Raw genomic sequence first — 22961 nt, 5'->3', positions numbered from 1 at the left:
GATAAGGGAGGACTGCAGGGTTCTTTGCCAAAAGAATCTGAGTGTTTGTGATCTTCTCTCTTCTTAAACCTGGACATGTAGATCCACAGTGATTTATCAGGCAAGATGCGTAGTCAGCCACGTAGCAGAGTCCAGGTGTGTGTGTGTCCACAGGAGGCTGCCAAAGAGAAGGGTTCAGGAGGGCACCAGAGTCACCTGGGGAAGCAACAAATCAAAGAGATAGGCCTTAAAAAGAGGCAAGAGTCCCCACAGCACAGAGAGCCCCCTCATGACCAGCGCCACTGGTCTGTTGCCACATACACATATATAAACACACACCACCACCACACCAAAGTCTGAATATTTGCTGATTCCCTGCCATCGCGATCGAGTTCACTGATCCGCTGGTATTGCTAAACCTAAAGCTGGGAGAACTGACTCTGGAGAGCTGGAAGGAGCAGACGAGCCCTCCTTTAGCCAGGTGTCACACCTTCGAGCTGAGGTGAACACAGAGTGATGCGGGCCAGGAGAGGAAGTGCATGAGTGCATCATCGCTCAGAGACCTGTGAGGTGCAGCTGTGCCCACAAGGTACAATGCCTAGAGAAGCTCCTCGCGCAGGACTAGGGACCAGCTCACAGCTACTCTGGTCCTCAGGGCGCCTCCCCTTTGCTCCTTCAGCTCATCGTTCCTACCTGGTAGACACCAGTAATAAAGTTCTGCTAAGAACTGGGGTTGTATTGGGGAGCAAAACCAACACCCCACTAGGGGAGCAGTGGTGTACATCAGGTGTATGTTTGTGTCAGTAAACGGGAGCAGATGTGTGTGTCTAGGTGGGAGGGAAATGCATGGTTGCAACTTCAAATGGGATGGCTGGAGCAGCCCATGTTGACAAGGCGACACCACACTAGAGGCTTAAAGGAAGAAAGGGGACTAATCATGCCGACGTCTGGGGGGACAATATTTTCAGACAGCTGAGACAGCCAGCCTGTGCAAGGACACTAAGGCCTGTGTTAGGATCAGGCACCAGGGATGCCGCAAGCAAAGCCAGAGTCTTGATCTCACAGTTCTTCTCCTTGGTACCACGTGATTCAGCAGAGAAGATGGAGCCGGGGGGGGGGGGGGCCAGGCAGATCCCGTGAGGCCCTGCTACATCTGTCCTGAGTTAACCCGTCCTCTCCTCTGAGGAGCGAGATCTAGACCAGTGGTTTCACCCTTGAGCCACCCACTGTTTGCTCAATGCAGATTCCTGGGCCCAGACTCTAGAGAATCTGGCTGGGTGGAGATGGAGATCCTGGACTTCTAACGGCTCTGTTGGAGTTGAAATACCTACTGAAGACTGAGGTCTGGGGGCGATTCGGGGACCCAGCACCCTCTTGAGATGCAGCGGCACTGGGAAAAGGAGGCAGCACCACATATGAGGGTCTGCTGCCCAGGCTGGTTTACCTGCTCAGAGAGCACCGGGGAGACCAATGTCCCAACTATTCAGAATGCCATCCTTTTCCTGACATTGTCCATTGCCTGCTCTCCCTGGAGGACCAGTGGCTGGAGGAGGCCAAATTCCAGGACCCTCCCATCTCACAGCTCCTGGACTCCGGGTTTCTCGGGAACAGAGGCTTCATGGCTTAGCCCATTCACCCATGCCCGCAGGTGCCCATAGCCTTCATCGGGCCAGAGAACATTGTGGATGGAGACCAGTCGCTCATCCTGGGACTCCTCTGGGTCATCATTCTGCGTTTCCAGATTTCCCACATCTCCCTGGACAGGGTATGTCTCACTCTCCAGGATGCCACGGCCTAGCCCAGCCCTGGGTTCACCTCGGGCCCCTGGGGACAGAGCAGTTCCCCCCATGCTGATGATCCCACAGCAGACCCTTGGTGCTCTTGGTGCTCACTAACTGAACTTTCACTCCATCCAGGGGCAAAGAACCCAGGGTGCTGCTATGTGCCTAAATAAGAATGGGGGTTCAGGGATCAGTCACTTGCTGGTGAGGCGCAGAGTGGCTGGCCACCAACCCTTCCTGGTGTGTTACTTGGCACTGGATCCTGGCCACCTTTGCTACACCACAATACACCATCAGAGGAAGTTAGATATAAAAAGGGACCCTAGCCCAGAGGTCTCTGAAGTCCTCGGGATCTTGAAGATCACGGAGGCAGTATTATCATGGTCTCCATCTTTTCCTGTCCCTCCTTCCCCCTCTGCCTGGGTCAGAAAATACAGGCAGAATGTCCTGATATCTATCAAGTTTCTGTTTTATGATTTCCAAAGCCCCACCCCCATCTCCACCTGGGTTGGGGAAGTCAAGCTGGAGAGTGAGACCCTAATTTAAAAAGTCATGGGTCTAGCATATACAGGACGCCCCTCAAAACAAACCATCTGAAGGCCCATGAATTGGCTCAGTGGGCAAAGGCATTTGCTGGTAAGCCTGACAACCTGAGTCTGGTTCCCGGGGCCTCTGCGGCCACCTTAGGCCTTCTCTCTGCTCAGCTGGGTCCTGGACAGTATCTTAGCTTCTTTTACACACTTCTCAGCACCACCCGAGGAAATTAGATATGGAAAGAGACTTCACCTCAGAAGTGTACGAAGATGTATAAACCCTAACAGTAACTGCCACAGAGAATAGAGAGCTGAGGTGAAAAGGCCTCGTGCCTGGCCTACAAATCTGGGGTGACAGGAGTGTAGTGAGCCCTACCTTCCGTTCTGTGAGGCCTCAGGTCAGTTGGCTCCAGCCTGGCCCTTCAGAAGGTTGTAAAGGGGCTGACTCACAATTACTCTTCCGGAACTAGCTTCAGTCGGAAGGGCCCTGAGGTGGGAAAGCATGAGAAAGAAGTGTACTAAATATAGTACAGTATCCTAAAAACACCGTGATAGGGCATTGAGAGAGAGAGAGAGAGAGAGAGAGAGAGAGAGAGAGAGAGAGAGAGAGAGGCTTTCCTGTAAACCTGGAGTGTTAGACCATAGGCCTGCCTTAGACCTGACCACAGAGCCTGAATGAGGCCACACCTCCCTGCTGCTCCTCTGGGACAGAGTTTTGAAATGGTCCAGGCTGTGACTTGACAGGCCTCAATGTATGCTGTGTGGCTCCTCTGTGTTCCTGGTCACATGTGCTATACTGAGCTAAGTCACATGCCTGAATCTTCCCACCAACCCTAAAGGGTTATTTTTTTTAAAAAAATCAGACTTTTCCTTTCCTGATAATCTGAGAAACCTTAGGAAGACTGCTTGGGGGTTTGGTCCAGAGATGAAGGCTCCTTTGGCCTTCCCCAACCATCCTTTCTTGGAGAGCCCAGAGAGTCCCTGGCGTCCCCACCCCTCGTCTATCCCTATCACTCTCATTTTTCACTCTTAATAGAGCCCCTGTCCAGGCCTCTGAGCCTCCCTTGCCACAGCCTGCAGGCTCTGGTAGCTTCCACCCAGCGCACACACTGACCCCACCGCCCTGTCCTGCCAGGAGGAGTTCGGGGCCAGTGCAGCTTTGCTGTCTGCTAAGGAAGCCCTGCTGGCATGGTGCCAGCGGAAGACAGCCAGCTACACCAACGTCAACATCACTGACTTCTCCCGCAGCTGGAGTGACGGGCTTGGCTTTAATGCCCTCCTCCATGCACACAGGTGCGTCTTAAAGCCTGAAGGCCTCCAGCCACTGAGGCCAGAGCCCCAGGCTGGGATGCTGCCGGCTCTTCCACCCACCCTGCCCTCCGTGTCCCTGGGCCTGGAAGGAGGAGGACAAGTGGGGCTGTAAATGGAGAGACCCTGGGTCTGGTCCCTGCCGTAGGCCTGCCCCTCCTCCTTCCGACCCCTGCCTTCCCTACTTCCTGTGCTTTGTCTCTTCCCGGTCCTCTGTCTAGCTAGTGTCTGTCTACCCCTTGGGGATGCCCCACCACATCTTGTGTCCTGGCCCCTCTGCCACGTTAACCCTCCCTCCTACCAAGCTCTACCTGTCTTCCCACTATCGGAGGAAAAGCGCTGTCACACTAAGCAGCGGATAGCTAATGTAAGCAAAGCAGGCCATTATTCCGAGGAACCTTCCTGCTCTCTGCACAGGCCAGACCTGCTGGATTATGGCTCATTGAGCTGGCAGCACCCTCTGCACAACCTCTCCTCTGCCTTCCGAGTGGCTGAGCAGGAGCTAGGCATTGCCCAGCTGCTGGACCCTGAAGACGTGGCCTCCCTGCATCCAGATGAGCGCTCCATCATGACCTATGTGTCCTTGTACTACCACTGCTTCTCGCGCCTGCGCCAGGAGCAGATGGCCCAGAGGAGGCTGGCTAAGGTTGGTGATGAGGGGGCGTGTCTGGCTGGCTGTCCCTGTACCTTACCGGTTCCATGGCCTTGGCCAAATCGCCTCTCTTCTTTGTGCTCCACGTGTGGCATAGAGGTGACAACTCCTGAGTGATGGAGGGCTGTCTGGGTGCCCAAGGGAGTGTTCGTGAGCACCTAGCATGCATGGTGCCTGGCATACATGAGAAGCCAGTGACCCTTTCTGGCCTTCCGCCTCCACTGCTCTCGAAAACTGTTCCGCTTCTGATGGGATTAAAAGGTTTAGAGAGCTAGATCTTCAAGGACAGGCATAGAAGAGGCTCCGTGCAGCAGGCGCTACACTGAGTCCATGCTTTGGGGGGCTGTGGATGCAACGGCAGAGTCTGAGGCCTGGAAGGGCTGTCCTGGGGGTTAGTGTCCTAATGTTGGTGTGGGGTCAAAAACTGGGAGCTGGTTTAGGGAGTAGGGGCACAGGGAAGAAGGGGCCAGAAAGCTGAGGAGAGGCCACCCTGTAGGCCCTCAACCTGCAGATGAGGCTAAAGGAGCAAAGTTAGACGGAGGAAGATGTGGTTGCAGCCCAGTTGCGGAGAGAGTACTGCCGTCTGAGAGTACAATGTCCCTGCCACTCTGCCGGGTACAGGGGGGGGGGTGTTTTTGTGTATCCTCAGCTAAGAGAAGGAACGCCAGCCTTACGTGGACAACTCTGCCTGGCACTTAGCACCAGTGGTGGGGCTTTCATTCTGAGGCCCACCCCAGGTGCAGCCTGACCAGCGCTCCGCCCTCCTCCAGATCCTGCTGCAGCTCCAGGAGACAGAGGCACTGCAGGCACAATATGCGCAGCTGATGGCTGACCTGCTCCGCTGGATTGGAGAGAAGCAGATGCAGCTGGAGGCTCGGGACTTCCCAGACTCGCTGCCTGCCATGCGCCAGCTACTGGCAGCTTTTGCCTCCTTCCATGCCCAGGAAAAGCCACCTCGGCTGCAGCAGCGAGGAGCCATAGAGGCCCTGCTCTTCCAGCTGCAGACAACACTCCGAGGCCAAAACCGAAGGCCGTTCTTACCCGGAGAGGGCCTGGGCCCTGCAGAACTGGCCCAGCGCTGGGCAGAACTAGAGAGGGCGGAGACCTCCAGGAGCCAGGCCATGCAGCACAGGCTTCTCCAGCTAGAGCGACTGGATACTCTGGCCCGCCATTTCCGGCGCAAGGCAGCCCTCCGGGAAAGCTTTTTAAACGAGGCAGAGCAGATGCTAGCGCAGGCCAGAGACTCCCTCATCAACCCAACCACAGGGGAGGCAGCCACCCAGAAGCTGAGCATGTTAGAGGCTAGCATCCTGCCCCAGGAAGGGCGCTTCCAGGCCTTGGGCGAGATTGCAGCCATCCTGCAGCAGGAACAGTATCACGACTGGGCAGATGTGGCCCGCAGGTGAGCACCAAGCAAGTGAACCCGTTTGTCCTCACAGCAACCTCCAGAAGAGCAGGGTAGTCTGTGGCTTCAGAGACCTGCTAAAGAGATAATCCCCTGGACGCACAAATTCACACCACGTATAACTTACCCACGCTGGTAAAGCACTGGTCTATCTGGTTAGCCTCTCATTAGTTAGCACACTCACTAAACAGGTGTTTATGTGGTACACACTGTAACCCTACACACCATTATCAAACACTTAGCAGTGCTGTGGGCAAGCAAAAATTCTTTTCCTCCTGAGGCTTAAAGCATTCCCAAGGAACACAAGAAAGAAAATAAATCACATAAACTGTATGTGAGCAGTTTTAAAAATTAGGGGCTGGACCAGGTGTGGTGGCACACACCTTTGATCCCAGCAGCACTTGGGAGGCAGAGGCAGGCAGTTCTGTGAGTTGCAGGGCCAGAATGCTCTACTGAGCAGGTTCTAGGCCAGCCAGGGCTACCTAGTGGGACCCCGTGTCAAAAAACAAACAAAAAATTAGGGTCTTGAGTCTATCTCAGTGTTAGCATATGTGTATAATGCAGAGAGACCTTGGTTCAATCCTCAGAAAAGAAAAACAGAGGGAGGGAGGGAGGGAGGGAGAAAAGGAGGGAGGGAGAAAAGGAGGGAGGGAGAGAAAGACAGACAGGAAAAGCAAGCAAACATAGGACTATGAGAGACCAAGGCAAGAGGCTGTCAGTTGACTTTTGGTTAAAGATCAAGGGGAAGAAAGTGCGCTGGTTGTGTATATGTGGGGGACAGGCTGTCCTGAGCAGAAGGAAGAGCAAGAATAGCACCCCAAGGTAGTTACACACCTTACAAAGTTGAAAAGTAGCAGGGGGTGGTGGCTAAACGCCCAAGTCACAGGAGATGAGGGAGGGGGGTAGAGGTTAAGCCGGGCCTTAAATAGTAAGGCAAAAGCATTTTTGTGGATTTTTTTTCTTTTCCTCAGAAAGCTAGGAAATCACTGCGTCTTGAGCAGAGGAGTGAGCCACTGCAGGCTTGGTGCCTGTGGTCACCTGCGCCTATGCTAGGGCAGGTTGAAGGGGTAAAGGCTGAAGTGAAGAGCCCTTTATAAAACTGGCATAGAATCCTGGGGGAGGGAGCAGTGAGGTGGTGGAAAGTGCTGGCATTCTGAATACAACTTCCTATTTTGCTTTTGAGGCAGGGTCTCACAGAGACAGAACTCACTATATAGACCAGGCTGGCCTCAAAACTGGCAATTCGCCCTCTCCTCCTGTGTCCTGGGATTACAGTTGTGGTAGCCAAGATCAACTGATACATATGATAGTACCGAACAGGATTTGCAAACAGATCCGGAGTTAACTGAGCTGTCACAGTTTTAGTCTGTGTACCTGGAAAGATAATTTTCATTTTCATAGAGATGGGGACTAGGCATGGGGAAGAGGGGATAAGGGTCTGAACATCTGAACCTTCCAGGCTCCCTCTGACTGTGAACACACTCTCCCAACCATCCGTGTCTAGATGTTCACATTCATACCCTACCCTGGCTCCCGAGGTAGGGACAGCCATGCTCACTTGCCTCCTGTTCTCTAGGCAGAAGGAGATCACCCAGCGCTGGCAGAAGCTCCTGCAGTGTCTACAGGAGCAGAAGAAGCAGATCGCAGGCACACAAGCTGTGCTGAGCCTTCTGCAGGAGGTGGAAGCTACCACGGACCAGCTTGGGGAGCTGCAGGTGGGCAGATGAGCTGAACTCTGGGAGGTCCTACACCCTCCCCGCACGGGTGCTCACAGATACCCAGCTCCTAGAAATGCGCTAACCACTCCTCTCTGGCCAGGTGCTGGCCAGCTTCACCGCCTGTGGGCCACAGCTGGAAGAAGTGGCCTTGCTGCTTCAGAGGCATGACCTGCTGGAGGCCCAGGTCTCAGCCCACAGAAGCCAAGTGAACCGCCTTGCCCAGCAGACGTCCCAGCTGGACTCCTCTCAGGGCACCGGTGTGCAGGTGCTGCAGGCTAAAGCCCTGGCACTGGTGGAGCTTCACCACAACCTCGTGTCCCTTGTCAGAGCCCGGTAAGAGCCAGAGCCAGTCCTAAATTCTCACCGGTCTGTAGAACTTTCCTGAAACTTTAATTATCTTCTGCCCAAGCAGAAATCTTAATCTGGCCACCTCCTCTACCCTGCTCCTGAGCCTCCAAATCTCAGTCTTACTTGTTAAGCCATTCTGAGGAAATCCTGCCAAAGGCCATATCTGATGCAAGTGAGCAAGCCCCTCCCCGTGCTCTGCTCTTCCCCAAACCCTTTCATGGCCCTTCGGTCCCTCCTCAGACGCACCCGGCTGGAACAGACCCTGCAGCTGGCACAGCTCCTGCACAGCTGTGAGGAGGAGGAGGCCTGGTTGAGGGAGCGCAGACAGCTAATGGAGAAGGCAGCCCTGGGCCGGGACCTCGCTCAGATCTCTACCGCTCTGCAGAAACACAAGGTGTCTGTCCACTCAGTGCCTCGCTCTGACATCCCGACCTCCTTGCCTGTCAGGCTTGGGATTCCGGGTGTCACCTCTCCGTCCCTTCACAACCCACACCCCTAACCCTGCTAGGCTCTGGAAACCGAACTCCATCGCCGCCAGTCTGTGTGTGCAGATCTCATGCAGAGGGGTCGCAACCTCAGTGTCAGAGGGCCCCCGACACAGCCAGATCCTCTGGAAAGGGTCGAAGCCGTGCAGGGAACGTGGCAGCTACTCTGTACTGAAGCCGCAAGGAGGCGCGCCCGGCTGCAAAGTGCACTGTTGGTTGGGCAGGTAGAACGTGCGGGGCGGGGCGCGCACGGCAGGGGGCGGGGGCGCGGGAGTACCTGCACGCTCTCAACCCTTCCCCACCTCCCCACAGTACTTTTCTGACTCAGCCAAGGCAGCTTCTTGGCTTCTCCTGCGGCAGAAGCAACTGGAAAGCGCATCCTGCGGGAAGGACCAGGCAGAGGTCGAGGCCCTGCTGCAGCGCCACCGGCTCCTGGAACGAGGCGTGCGCGCCTTCCGGGCGGAGCTGCGCGAGCTAGAGGATCAGGCGAGGGCTGCCGCAGCCCAGGTATCACTCAAGGTGCGCTGGAAAAGGGCTTGGACTCCTGTCTCCTACACTACATGCGAGGCACACGCTGCTCCCTGCCCAGAGCTGATCGTTCATTCCTCACCCCCACGGCCTCTCCCGTCTCCAGTCGCAGGTCACTTGGAATTCTGTCTGTGGACACCAGACAAGGGCATCAAGGATAGCTGGACTTGGCTCGGTCTGCCCAGCATAGTTCAAGAACATGGAAGTTCTCCCAAAAAGCCTTATTTTCACGATCCTTCACCCTGAAGTTCCTTTGGGCTCTCTGATTTGACATCCCTCTCCCCTGCCCTGCCCAGCCCTGTCCCACGTATTCCCATGGAGGCTGCATTTAGGGCCTCTAGACCGCTTCACCTAACCCGGCCATGAAATTGGTACATGGATGGAGGAAAAACCTTGCCCTGCCTGCACATGGTGCCTCACGTTCCCAGACCTTATGGGCCCATCTCTCCCTTTTCCTTTGTGTTTATTCCCAGACCACATAATTAATCATTTAAAAACAGATGGGGGCTGGAGAGATGGCCCAGAGATTAAGAGCATTGCCTGCTCTTCTAAAGGTCCTGAGAGTTCAATTCCCAGCAACCACATGGTGGCTCACAACCATCTGTAATGAGATCTGGTGCCCTCTTCTGGCCTGCAGGCATACATACAGACAGAATATTGTATATATAATAAATAAATATTTGTTTTAAAAAAAACAGATCTATGTGTTAGCAAATATCTAGAACACCACCAGCCTTTACAAACAAGTTAATCAAGATGAGATTGGGGGCAGGCTACTGCCTAAAGACCCCATCTTCTCTGGCGAAGAGGCCTTTTTGATTCTTTGACCAAGGCTGTTTCTAAACATGCACACGCTCCCCATTCCTGCACCTGTGGGGCTTCACTCCTAGTACTTACAGTTCACAACACGGTGCATTTGGTCCAGGGCATCATGGTTTCTTCCTGCTCTGTGCACCTGCCTTCCCAATGTGTTACTTAATAATAGGAACCATCTCATCTCTTTTGTGTGTTCCTGTTCCACCCGGTGCAGGCAAAGATGGAGACCCCAGGCCTGGCCCCTGGCATTCTCAGTCTTTGCTTTTATCACTCTTGCAGGAGAGGCTTAGAGTCTGCCCTTCTGCCAGGTGGGGAGCCGCTTGGTCGCCTAAGCAGAACCTTGTCCCTCTATACAGGAGGAACCTTCAGGAGACTGGAAAAGGCTTGACGGAGACACAGCTGGAGAACCTCATGGTGGGACCCAGGTTTTAGCAGCAGCAGGCAGCCAGCATTCACACCAACAGATGCCCTTCTCCACCAGAGGTACAAGGTCATGACCCTTGTGAGAGCATGAAGTCTGTCAGCAACGAGGTCAAACATCTTCCCTGCGGCTGTGTCTAGGGCATCCCAAAGCCAAACCAAAGAAGTTCAGGGGAGGCCAATGTGGGCTCAGTAGAAAGAAGTAACTGGAGCTATCTGGAAACACGCTGTGTTGCTCAGAGCAGCCTGTTCCTGCTTCTAGACAGCCCAGGAAGGTGGTTTTCACACCAGCAAAGTTTAGATGAGATGGTTAGGCTGGCTCTGTGGAGTTTGAAGTTCTCTAGGTTCTCCTCTGATTTCTTCCCCTTTCAGTACCAATTCTTTTTGCTTGTTTGTTTGATTTGTTTTGATTTTGGTTTTTTGAGACTGGGTTTCTCTGTAGCTTTGGAGCCTGTCCTGGTATTCACTCTGTAGACCAGGCTGGCCTCGTACTCAGAGATCCGCCTACATCTGCTTCCCAAGTGCTGGTATTAAAGGTGTGCGCCACCACTGCTGAACTCTGTACCTACCGTTACAATGTCCATAACCCGTTCCTAAGTAATCTTATTGCTGCTGCTGCACTGCAGACTTGCTCAGGGACAGAGGACAGAAAGATAGAGACGGGGTGCTTATCCAGTCACAGGGAGGGGTGCTAGCTTGTGCTTCCTCTCTGCCTAGCTGCTACCACATCACAGCACTTCTTGGGCAGAGTCCAGTGGGCCTTGTCTTACCCTCTTTAAATACCCAGATCATCTGGCCTTTCTTTCCCCCAGACACCCATGGTGTCTGACATGACTACATGCTTTGCCTACCTACGTACATCCCTGGATACTGTCCTATCTGTTCTGGGTCTGTGAGCCCCGCAGCCCCAATGGGAAGGTCCAGTCTCAATTCTTTTAGCCCCTAAAAGCTCTTCACGCAGGCTCAGGCACAGGGAAGCAATGGGCACTGAACAACCTTGACCCACCGTGTAGTGAGCTACTGAGCAGGGAGGAGGAGGGCCCCAAACGCCCTTGAACCCTGTGCTCTCATAACAGTATGTGTCTCTTGGCTTCCAGAAGAGGCGCTGAATACCTGGGAGCCGAAAGACTTGGGGAGCAGCCAGAGCAGTGTGCCCACCATTCGCAGCATAGAGCAGAAACCCCAGGTACAACCACGGGCCCCATCTCGGAGATCCTACTACTTGGTGGGAGCTAGGTGTGGACACACCGCCTTCCTTCTGCACAGGTGGCGTCTGCCCTGTGCCTTCCAGGGGACGGCCCAAGGATGGCTCTTCAGACTGAATGTGACTTCGATGTAGACTCCACCACCATACTGCAGGCACAGGCTCACTTGAGCCAGATCTATGAGAACCTACTGGCCCTTGCAAAGGTAATGCTTCTTTGGTCAAGAAATGCCCATAGCTAAGCACGTGGCATATGTCCTTATTCCCAGGTGCTTCCAAGGTGAGAAGATTGAATAAGTCCAGGTGTCCTTGATCAGCCTGGGAAACACAACAAGATGAAAAACCCCAAAACAGCGAACTCATGTTTGCCTGGCATAATTGAAGTGCTAGGGTTCAATCTGCACCAAAAGAGAGAAAGGATGGGAGGTTAACCATACCCCTATCATAAGCTAGAGCAATATTCTCAACCTTTGGGTCATGACCCCTTTGCTGGGGGCGGGTGTCAAATGATCCTTTTACAGGGGTCACATATCAGATATCCTGTCTATAAGATCTTTACAAAGGTACAATATAAGTTATGCAGCAAAATTACAGTTATGATGAAGCAATGAAAATAATTTTATGGTTGGGTCACCACAACATGAGGAACTGTGTTAAAGGGCAGCAGCCTTAGGAAGGGTGAGAACCACTGGGCTAGAGGCTGTACATGATCCCAGGAACAAGGCAGTGACTGACATGTTCCCTGCTCTAAAAGAGTTTACATTATCACCAGGATCTTAAAGGGATGTGATATGATCGTGGAGTAAAGACTCGATCCTCCTAGTGGCCTGGGATAAGCAGGGGTGCACCCAGGACCTCTCGGAGTGCCCTCCCTTCCCGTGGGGGCACTGAGCCTTCACCCTGACCCAGGGCTGCTCCTTCAGCTTCACAGGGCCCGGCTAGAGGAGACAGCAACTCTGTTTAGCTTCTACAGCTCCTGTAGGGAGCTCCAGTCCTGGCTGGAGGAGCAGACATCCCTGTTCCGAACACTGCAGCCCAAGGGTGACAACTTAGAGGTCACACAGCTCAAGTGTGAGGTAAGCCGCTGCGCTAAAGGAGACTGCCCGAAGTTTCCACCACCCTGGCGTTGCTTCTGCCTCCATACTCCTCACTGTTTTGCCCCGTATTTCACGTTTGCTCTGGCCCTGTCTGGGGAGGGTCCCATGGCAGCAGGCCTGACTCTGAGGCTAGGGACTCAGATGCTTTCTGTCTCAGGGCCAGGAGGTTGAGTGTCTTAGAGCCAACCATCCCAAGGCCCTTTGTGGTCCAAAGAGGCAATGGGGAGAGAAGAGCCTGCCTCCCAGGGCTCTGGGTCCTTCTCCGCAGAACTTTCTCATGGCCTTGGCCATCAGAAAAGGCCACTGGGCTGAGGTCGTCAACACCGCTGAACAGCTGAAGCAGAGATGTCCAGAACATACCTCAAAAATCCAACAACAGGAGGAGGACCTGAACCAGAGGTGACTGACAATCAGGGGTGGGGATGCAGGTAGGGCAAAGCCCTTGCTTGGTACCTCTTCCATACCAGGTAGAGGGACTAGATGGTGTCAAAGTTACTGAGGAGCGGGCAGAGGACCACCAGCCTAGAAGCATCTGTCCTGCTAGGCTCTAAGACCTCAGTGGCTTAGTGTCATTGGATGGATGGGAGGTGTCCTTGTGATGGATACATTCCCACATCCTCTGCTCAGGTGGCAGCAGCTAGAGGCCCTGAAGGAGGAGAAAGGCCTGCAGCTCACACGCAGCATGGAGGTGCACCATCTTCTACAGCAGTCTGAACCCACACGCGCCCAGCTGCTAAATGTGATGGGCAGGCTGGAGGCTCTGGGGCCGGGAGGCTCTGAGGACAGTCACCGTACCCTGCAGCAGATTCAGCAGAAGGTCCTCGTACTGGAGAACAGGATCTCCTACCTCCAAAGAGCAGCCATCAAGTATGGCCAGTTTGGGGATGGTGGTGGTGGCCAGGGAGGCAGTTAGGGCAGAGGGAGAGAGGGAGGGTCCTAACAAAATAAGGAAGGGGCAGGAATGGGATAGGGAGAAGGTGACCAAGATGTATATTGGAAGGATGCTGGCAGAAGGCAGAGGCTGTTGGCATGAGAAAGTGCTTTCTTGACCTGCACTGGGAGATGGTTCTTCAGTGACAAGCCTCGAGTGAGAGGGCCAGGAGATGAGAGTATAAAGACCAAAAAACTGGAGGCCTTGCACAAACTGCCTTATGCCAAGCGAATTTATTAAGGACAGCATCTTGTATACTATTTGCAGGGAGAGAATGGCCGGGGTCAGAGGAAAGCTAAGTTAGACAAAGATGGCAAGAGAACACAGGATAGCTGACACAGTGGCCTCGGGACCAGTAATCACGGCATTTCAGAGGAGAAGGCCTGGTTCCCAGGAACCGACTCCTTAACTCCTTCGAGGCTCAGGCCCAGACTGGACCTTGCAAGGTCTACCCCAGGCAAGGATAGAGAATTAGCTTTCTCCTTGTCCTTTCATTAGGACCTCTGAGAAAGTTTTGGATCGGGTCTGGCTCCCACACTCAGAGAAAGGGAGAGCCCCAGGGTCATGCTGCTTCTAGCTAAGGGGGGAGCGGGGTCACATTCAGAGTTGTCACCACTTTCCCAGGAGACACCGGCCTGGGTCCTGACTGCGGTGGCTATCATCCTGCAGGGCGAAGGAGTCAGGCCCCAGAGAGGGCTGGCTGCTTCAGGAGCAGGTGCTGATGCTGCAGACTCTGCTAAAGCAAGTGCAAGGGCGAGTGGTCCAGCAGGTCCAAATCCAGACTGAGGCTCGGGTCCAGCAAGGCGTCCTACAAGAGAGCCACAAGCTGCTGCTGTGGGCGGAGGGCATCCGGGCTCAACTGTGCAGCAAAGAGGAGCTGGAGGATATGGCCTCAGCCCAGGAGCTGCTGAGGAAGCTTGGAGGCCTACAGGAGGAGACCTGCCTGTGGCAAGAGAGGTCAGGAAAGACCTGAGGGGGTGGAGTTCATAAAAGGAAGGTCAAGAGCAATGTCATCATGAGCCAGGCTGGTATCTAGCATGGCCCTGCAGGCAGATTTTCAGAAGATACCCCAGCCCACCTCAGGCAACCTGCACACTCTGGGAAGGGACCCCAGACACTGAGCTGCCAGAGGCTCTGAGTTCCAGCCCAGCCACTCTCCTTCAGCTGTGATAATGGTGCCTGCCCCCCAAATCTAGCTTCCCATTCTGAGCAGCGCATACCCTGCTAGCCTCTACAGTCAAAGGGCCCAGGACTCACCAATGGAACTAAGATTTCTACGTCACTTCTGTGACGTACAGCCTTATGAGCAAACAGAGCCACCATGTGCAACCCTCAGGCTGTCCCCTGCTCCAAGGAGCCTAATAGGTATCAAGTGGATCCTGAGAGTCAGACCCCTGCCTTCAAGACACTTGTCACACACACCCTTTGGGGTTGCAGCAGCTTAGAGGAAATGCTGGCTTTTCCTGCCTCCCACAGGCATGCCACATCTTTTCAAAATGCGGGGGAGAGCAGCATTCAGCTTAAAGGGGTACCTGCCATGCTGGGTCAAAGGTGCCAGTGGCCCTGACAGCAGCCATGTGCGGACTGAGCGATGTTTTTGTTGAGTTGTGCTGTCTCTGCATGCCACAGTCATCTGCCTAGAGGACAGTGTGATGTGGATCCTGGGCATTCTGCCGGGCCTGTTGCATTCCGTCTTATGCATAGGCCAGGACATAGCTGTCCTGTGAGAAAGTGAACCAGTAGGACTGAGCAACCAGCTGCCCTCACTTCAGAGCTCTGTGGTGTGGTGAAGGGCTGGAGGCGCTGGTGACGACCCAGGTGGGCTGGTACTATGTCTGTTATTTTACACAGGCTGCGGCAGCTGGAGGCTCAGGCCCAACTGGTGGCAATCTCAGACTCCCCACCGTCTCAAGAGGTGGCCAGTGCCCTAAGGCTCCTAGGTCAGCAGGGCCAACAGCTGAAGGCCCTATGGGGCCAGAGGGAGCAGGAACTTCGGGACAGGCTGGAGCTGCAGAGGTTTGGCCAAGAAGTGGATAGTTTCGTTGCGATCTGTACCAGCCATGAGGCCTTCCTCCACCAGGACAATCTTGGGGTAAAGAGTTGGGGGAGTGAAACTGGAGTGTCGTCATACCGCCCCTAGAGGGAGCTGGCCTCCTTGGGTCCAGAAGCCAGGGTGGGTAGGGAGGCCCTGGGGATGAGCTGACTTCAGGTCTCTGTACCAGGAGGATCTAAGGGAGGCCCAGAGCCTGCTGCAGCAGCACCAGGGTTTTGGGTGGCTCCGGAGCACCCTGGGATCTCGGGCTGAGGCCCTGCAGGCATGTGCTGAGAAGCTGCTTCTGAGCCAACACCCTGCTGAGCCCAAGTGAGCCACCTGCCTGCTGCCTTCTCTCTGCACCTGGGCAGACTCCTGCCCTGAGGCTGGGTGGGACGGGGTTCCCTTGGGCTGGGGAGTGGGGGGCTCAGGGCAGAGAAGAGCCTTCTCGTCTTTCTGCACACCAGGATCAGAGAGCTGCTGCACAGTGCCCAAGAACAGTGGGCCAGGGTCCAGGAGAGGAATGAGCAGAAAAGGGAGCGGCTTCTGGCTTCCCTCCGATTGCACGTGAGTTCCTAGGCCGCGGGAGAGACCTGCAGAAGCAGGGCCCTGGAGCCCACAGTACTGCGCTGAGCCAGTACGATCTTTTTTTTTTTTTTAAAGATTTATTTATTTATTATGTATACAGTATTCTCAGTACTCTGCCTGCAGGCCAGAAGAGGGCGCCAGATCTCATCACAGATGGTTGTGAGCCACCATGTGGTTGCTGGGAATTGAACTCAGGACCTTTGGAAGAGCAGGCGGTGCTCTTAACCACTGAGCCATCTCTCCAGCCCAGCCAGTACGATCTTGTGTACTGAGCCTTTCCCTACCTTGAAGCACAGTTCTCGGGTGTTTCCAAGAGGAGGCTGGAGCTGTGCTCACTGTGATTCTCAGAGAAGGATGCCTTGACTAACTGCCCCCTCATCCCCCTACACACCCACCCTCACTTCTGACACACCAGAGGCCTGCATGGTGAGAGAAAGCAGCTGCAGCTTAGCCTTGGTGTTTGTTCAGGCCCTAGGGCCAGGCCAGGCCTCCAAGAACATCAACCTATTTAGATCAAGACACCCGAGATCTGGCGTGGTCTGTAGGAGTTGGACCTGACAGGCATTTCTCTTTCTGGGCACAGTGTCCTTGCCCCATTTGTAGATTAGAAAAAAAAAAATCCAAGCTCTACCTCCCCTATACCTGAGGATTGGCTCTGGGCCTTATTTCTCACCACAGGGCCCCTCGCCCTAGAAGCAGGCGTGCCACCCCTCACTCTGGGTCCTGAGACCCTCTGTCTCCTGGTCTCCAGCAGGAGTGGAAGCAGGCTGTGGCAGAGTTAATGCTGTGGATGGAGGAGAAGTGGCCCATGGTGGCCGATGAACCCTCCGAAGCATGCAGCAGTATTCAGCAGAAACTCAAGTGGCACGAAATAGCTAAGAGTGAGCTATTAGCTACCCGGGGGTACATGGACGACCTACAGCAGGTGAGGATAGTGGACAGCAGGTGCAGGGCCCTCTTGTCTTCAGATTCCCAGCATACACTGCTCTTCCTGTTTCTATAGAGCACAGTTGCTGAAGGAAGGGACCCCTCTGCCTCCTTCACCTGAGTGTGAAGCTGGGTGTCCCTCTAGATAGGCACCCAAATCAGCTCAGAAAGCTACCACCATCCCAGGTAGCCAGCAACCTGCCTCCTGCCCCTGAGTGCAGCATGTTGTGGCTGGTGGTGGGGTCCTCACAGCTCAGCAAAATACCTGGGCCTTTGTCTCCACTCCAGGCTGGGAGAAAGCTGTTGCATAGCCACCCCCATGCCCAGGAGGACATACAGAACAGACTCCAGGACCTGAATCACAAGTGGGAAGAGCTGGACCACAGGGTGGCAGAGCAAGGAGACAGGCTGCAGCAGACCAGACAGCAGGGGCAGCTCCTAGAGCTACTGCAGGTCCCTGGGGAATGTGGGATGGGGGTGAGGATGCAGAAGGAAGACCAGGACTTGGCTGGGTTTGGATGTGAGCAGGCAGGACAGAAAGGGCTGACAGGGTGGCCCCATGAAGTCCTGTACAGAGCTCTGACCCAGAGTAAGCTAAGCCTGGCTTTGCCTGGCAGCAGGCTGTCACAGGAGTGACTTCTGTGTGTCTAGTGTGTGATAATCACAGCTTGGGTCTGCCAGAGAAGAAGGTGTATAAGGGATGCTTTGCACACTATGAGTTGGGAGGACATGATGGGTCCCTGGTAAATCTGGGGCTAGAAACATGGTACACTTAGAGCCCCAGCGGGGTTGCCTGCTGAGCTGGAGAAGAAAGGCGAATGCAGCCTCTTGCCACCCTCCCCAGGATGTCAGGGCGATGTTGGAGCATCTGGAGGAAGCCCTGCAGAGTGCAGAAATGGGACAGGACCTGCATTCCAGCGAGAGGCTGCAGAAACAGCACTGTCAGCTGGAGGATAAAAGTCAGGCACTGGGCAGCAAGATGGCTGCCCTCATCTCTCAGACCCACAACGCCTTCACTTCCCTGACCATCCTGGAGGAGAGCCAGAAGTGTCACCAGAGGTGGCCATTCCATCTTTACTATGCTTGAGGGTCATGCTTCTCCCTCCACGCATGCCTTGTGACCCCAGGGCGTGAGTGGCACCTACAGGACCTGAGGGCGTCCAAACCCCCTTCCTTTCTGAGTTGGGTCATTCTGAGGTGGGAGGGCTTCAGAGGCTTTCTGTTCCCTGGCATTATTCCTCATGGGTCCCTGGCAGGGAAGAGGAAAGGACCATGACCTTGTTTTCTTTTTCCTCCCCCAGCCACTTTATCTTTTCTCCTTCTACCAGGCTCAAGTCCCTGCAGAGCAAGCTGGCCACCCGCCACATACAACTGCAGGCCTCAGTTGAGCTCTACCGATTTAACTGCCTTAGCAATCTGGAACTCACATGGGTGGCTGAGCATATGCCCAGTTCCAGTCCTGCCTGCCCTGCCCACTGCTGGCACGATGCCCAGAGCCTTCAACGTAAGCACAAGGTAGTGTCACCTGTCTCCTCCCAGGGCCCCCAATACCTCATTCCCAGAACTTAAAAGCCCCCTGCACTACTCAGGGTATCCTGGCCTCTAAATATTTCTCCCTGGGTGTCCTGATTCCCAAATCCACTTTGCTCTAGCTATCCTTAGCCGAGTGATCTAGAGCCTAGAGAGACACCCACGATTCTAGTCTGGGCATCTGTGGTAAAGGAATCCAATTGGTCTGTGGCAGATGCTCCAGGCTGAGCTGAAAGCTCACGTGGGCCACATGCATGAGGTACTAAGTTCTGGTCAGAGTCTAGCCGTGTCCGGACACCCCCAAGCTCAGCACATTGTGGAGCAGTGCCAGAAGCTAGAAGGCCACTGGGCAGACCTGGAGCAGGCATGTGAGGCACGTGCCCATTGCTTGCAGCAGGCCGTCACCATCCAGCAGGTAGGAGACAGAGGGTGGGGTCTGCAGAGCAATGGAAGCTGGGTCTGCTGTGGGAGAGGGGAGTTGTGGGACCTTCATGGAGGGAGCCCAGTGAGGAGAGCGCTGTGCTAAGAATCAGCTGGTTCCAGTGAGGGTCCAAAAGCCTCTCTGTTAGCTGCTGGCCACCAGGAACGGGTGATGGAGGGTTCCAGCTAAGATCACCAAGGTGAGTCAACATCTTTCTTTGCAGTGCTTTCTGAGTGTGTCTGAAATAAAGACCTGGGTGGAGGAGAAGTGGCCTCTGGCAAGCAGTCAGGAGTATGGCAGTGATGAAGCAGCTACCTTTGGGCTCATTAGGAAACACCAGGTACTGTGTCCTGTGCATCTCCATGTGAGTAACCGTAGACCACAAGGACGTCTGCCACACTCCAAAGGGCTCATCCTATTTCTTGAGACACAGGCCCCTGCTGTTTCCTTCTAAACACATGGCTAACCCCCTCCACCACCCACTCAAGACCTTCCTCACCCTCCCTACTGAGCACCCCTCTGCCAGTCCACCCCCAGCCTTGTGATGCAGGAGTGTTTACCCCCTGGAGCCTTCCTGGACCCACCTCTCCACGCAGACTCTGTCTCCTTCCTGGCACTTTCCCGCTCCTCCCGGTCTCCAGCTTCCATCACAGGGGCCCTTTGGTTAGCCTGTCGCCATCCTAAAACCCATCTTCTCCCGTAAGCCTCCCTGGGAGGAAGGAGGGGGGCCAGAGTGGATTCCTAGAACCATCAAACCCCAAAGCCTCGGCCCCACTGCTCTCCTGCTTCTTGTCATGGAAATGTCCTCTTGTCTGGATACTTTCCTGCATGCCCCAGTGGTCACTGTTTGGCAGTGTCTTGTGGCTGAGGATTTTCAGTGAGCTGTTCCTGAAGGGTGTGCCCGCAGGCTTGGCCTCATGTAACCTCCCTGTGCCAAGCCTGCAGAGAGGCTTGCTCAGTTCGGTCTGTTTTTACACTTTGATATTGGGGCTCCAACATGATGGCTCCTGTGCCCTCCCTTCCTTGGCCCAGCCTTCCCACCATTTACTCTTTCTGGCTAAGCAGTGAGCCCTCTGAGGGCGGAGACCATATCTTCATTTTGTAAAAGAGTAAGTGTGCCATCAGTCTTGGGTAAGTGGGTAGTGGGTGGGTGAAGCTGAGTGGAACATGGCTGGGTAGGCAGCTGGATGAGTCCACCGGTAAGTGAATGAGTGTGTGAGCCAATGAATGAGTGCCGGGGGGTGAATTGTAGGTTGTGTTGGGGGTAGCGTATGGAGAGACAAAGAACCACCCAGTCTGGGCTCTTGTGTTGGCAGATGCTGCAGCGGGAACTAGCTCTTTATTGGAGCTCCACGGAGGATCTTGAGCAGAGATTCCAGACCCTCTGTGGACTTGATGCCACTGAGCATCTGGGTACGGTACGGGAGCAATTGCAGGCACTGCAGAAGTTGGCAGATGCAAGGTGAGGGGCACTCTGGACCCTCTCATCAGTGGGCACAGGGGCCCTAGGCGCAGCTGACTGTCCCCGGCTGTGGCCCTTTGCTGGCGGGAACCCAGGCCTTAGGATGCACCAGGAGAAGGCTAAGATTTCACATTGCTCACCTCTAACTTCTGCAGTAAAGGCCCACTTAGCAGGAACTGGGCCCTCAATTGCCAGTCCTCCATCTCTTGCCAGCATCCTTTGTCCCCTACCCTGGCCTTGCTATGTCTTCTTCCCACGTCAAAGGCTTGGGCAACGATCATAAATAACTCCACTCCTCAGCACCCCCACCCTCAGGTCCTACCATCAGGGGGATGAACACGCCGCTAACATCCGGGAAACCCCTGGCTGTCACCACAGGGGCCAGGAGCTGGAGGGGACCCTGAAGCTGCATGAATACATGAGAGAAGCCGAGGACCTGCAGAGATGGCTGGCCAGCTGGAAACAAGTGGCCAGCGGAGGGGACAACTTTGGAGAAGACTATGAGCGTGCGCTGGTGAGGCTAGGAGCAGGGAAGATGCAGGAGGCAGATGCTGGGTGACAGGAGCGAATCCTGTTGGGCTGGGTGGACAAGGCATAGTAGAATCATGGACTATGCCTTCGGGGTGGAGTGTGCTGGTAATATAGCCACACAGCTCTACACTGTTGCTGAGTACCTAGACTAAGGCTATCCTGTCATCTACTCCCCTCTCTCCTCAGCAACTCTGCACTAAGTTCGCCAGGTTTCAGAACCAAATTGAAACTGGTGCCCAGCGAGTAGAAGCCTGCCAGCAGCTGGCAGAAAGCCTTCTTGAGTGTGGGCACAGCGCTGCACCCAAGGCCCACCAGAGGCAGCAGGATCTCTGGTGAGTGTGATGGCCCAGGCAATGGTCTGGGTTTGGGGGAGGGTGCTGACCCAGTGTCTTGGAGTGTTAACAAAGGGTGGTACTTTCTGTGGGACACAGGATCCTGCTTGCTCAGCGAGAGGGGGCAAGGTCCCGGAGATACTAAAGCCTCCACTGTGGTCTGTGAAGGAAGTTGAGGCTGGAGATACTGTAGTAGGAGGCTGTTCGTTCATTCCCGGCTGCCCTGACCCAAAATAACCATAGAAACTATATTATTTAAGTCACTGCTTGGCCAATCACTTAAGCATATTGCTAACTAGCTCATATCTTTGGTTAACCCATTTCTATTATTTTATATTTTACCATGGGCTACATGATGTCTCGCAACTCTGCCTTCTTTCTCCCAGCATTCAGTTTAGTATTCCCTGCCTAGCTCTACTCTGCCCTATCATAGGTCAAGCCAGCTTCTTTATTCATTAACCAATAAAAGCAACACATGTACAGAAGGACTTCCCACACCAATTCCCCTTTTCTGTTTAAATAAAAAGGAAGGTTTTAACTTTAACATAGTAAAATTACATATAATAAAACAGGTTTCAAGCAAAAAAAAAAAATAATGGTTTGGGAAGCAAAAAAAAAAGGTCAGGAGCTAGACAGACCAGAGAAGGGAATACAGGCTGACCCTTGGCTGCTCTTCTGTGCGGTAGGGCTGCCTGGTCTGAACTGTGGCAGTCAACCCGTGCCCAAAGCCGCCTGCTCCATGACGCAGAGACTGCCCTCAGAGTCCACAGAGACCTTCTAGAAGTCCTTACTCAGATCCAGGTATGAACTCTAGACATGGATCTACCAGGTTCAGTGCCCCGCCCTTCCTTCCTGCCCTGCTCTGAGCTTTTTCTGCCCTAGGAGAAAACGACAAGCCTCCCTAATGATGTGGCCCAGGACCTACGTGGGGTAGAGAACCAGCTGCAGAGACATGAGGGGCTGGCACGTGAGCTGGCAGGCATGGAACAGCAGGTAAGCGGGTTGCTACCAGCCCTCCAAGCCTGGCCTATTTGTTCTCACTGGGGCTGCCGTGCATGGCAGAGCATGGCCCAGGAAGTTTCCAGGCTTGAGTACTCAGACAGGGAACCTACCTTGGGATGCCCAGATCCTTTCACCTCATGAAGAAACTGCTCTCTTCCCCTACCCTTTCCTGCTAGCTGCAGGAACTGCTGAAGGCTGGAGGCAGGGTGCAGAAGCTGTGTCCAGGTCCTCAGGCCCTGGCCGCTGTCCAGAAGAAGCAGCAAGCTGTCACTCAAGCCTGGAAGACCCTACAGTTGCGTGTGGAGAAGCACAGGGCCCAGCTGGAGCGAGCACACCTCCTGGTCCGATTCCACACAGCGGTGAGGGCTCTCAACTCTTGGGAGGGGTGTGTGTGTACACAGACATATGCATGCACCGAGGCTCTCCAGTTCTGGAGGGAAAATAAGTGTGGCCAGAAAGGGCAAGCGCAAGGGTCTGCAATCCTGGAAGGGCTGGGTTGGATAGTGAAGGAAAAACCAAGGGACAGAGGCTTGTGAGTTTCCCCAGAAGCTGTCTCAGGCAGCCTGGTGTCTATATGTGCATGGGTTCAGGCAGGCTGCAGTTCTTTGTCACCAACCCCATCTCAGTGGCTCCCCCTTGTGTCCTGGGGTCAGGTGAGGGACTACACCTTCTGGGTGGCCAGCATGCATCAGGAGCTGCAGGTGGAGGAGGGTTCCTGGGAACCCAGCAGTAACCTGCTCAGGCTCAGAGCCCACCAATGGCTGCGGGCAGAACTGGAAGCCAGGGAAGAGCTGCAGCAGCGGGCCGCTAAGCTGGGCCAGCAAGTGCTTCTGGCCGCAGGGGCACCCACTAAGGAGGTGGGTGTTTTTCCTATGCTCCCAGCCCACCCTGTCCTCCCATTGGGCTGTCTCTTTCCCACCCCCACCACCCC

At 54.5% G+C, this 22961-nt stretch overlaps 1 protein-coding gene across 1 annotated transcript in view; it reads left to right on the top strand.

Moving 5' to 3' along the window:
- Sptbn5 (spectrin beta, non-erythrocytic 5) overlaps nt 1-22961 on the top strand; it is a 38362-nt gene that overhangs the window by 679 nt on the left and 14722 nt on the right. Inside the window, exons 3-34 of the mRNA XM_075961857.1 lie at nt 1628-1744; nt 3429-3586; nt 4019-4247; nt 5024-5655; nt 7235-7373; nt 7477-7709; nt 7965-8118; nt 8233-8433; nt 8522-8728; nt 9910-10036; nt 11071-11159; nt 11240-11383; nt 12101-12253; nt 12543-12673; nt 12902-13141; nt 13875-14162; nt 15057-15297; nt 15428-15567; nt 15705-15804; nt 16580-16750; nt 17041-17205; nt 17597-17811; nt 18081-18267; nt 18497-18697; nt 18927-19043; nt 20020-20165; nt 20544-20679; nt 20883-21028; nt 21715-21829; nt 21911-22021; nt 22207-22389; nt 22684-22887. Of these exons, the coding sequence (XP_075817972.1) occupies nt 1628-1744; nt 3429-3586; nt 4019-4247; nt 5024-5655; nt 7235-7373; nt 7477-7709; nt 7965-8118; nt 8233-8433; nt 8522-8728; nt 9910-10036; nt 11071-11159; nt 11240-11383; nt 12101-12253; nt 12543-12673; nt 12902-13141; nt 13875-14162; nt 15057-15297; nt 15428-15567; nt 15705-15804; nt 16580-16750; nt 17041-17205; nt 17597-17811; nt 18081-18267; nt 18497-18697; nt 18927-19043; nt 20020-20165; nt 20544-20679; nt 20883-21028; nt 21715-21829; nt 21911-22021; nt 22207-22389; nt 22684-22887 (5820 nt within the window). The remainder of the gene's footprint in view (nt 1-1627; nt 1745-3428; nt 3587-4018; nt 4248-5023; nt 5656-7234; nt 7374-7476; nt 7710-7964; nt 8119-8232; nt 8434-8521; nt 8729-9909; nt 10037-11070; nt 11160-11239; nt 11384-12100; nt 12254-12542; nt 12674-12901; nt 13142-13874; nt 14163-15056; nt 15298-15427; nt 15568-15704; nt 15805-16579; nt 16751-17040; nt 17206-17596; nt 17812-18080; nt 18268-18496; nt 18698-18926; nt 19044-20019; nt 20166-20543; nt 20680-20882; nt 21029-21714; nt 21830-21910; nt 22022-22206; nt 22390-22683; nt 22888-22961) is intronic.

The sequence above is a fragment of the Microtus pennsylvanicus genome, chromosome 2 (assembly GCF_037038515.1).
Source record: "Microtus pennsylvanicus isolate mMicPen1 chromosome 2, mMicPen1.hap1, whole genome shotgun sequence".
NCBI lineage: Eukaryota > Metazoa > Chordata > Mammalia > Rodentia > Cricetidae > Microtus > Microtus pennsylvanicus.
This window is presented reverse-complemented; position numbering and strand designations above follow the sequence as displayed.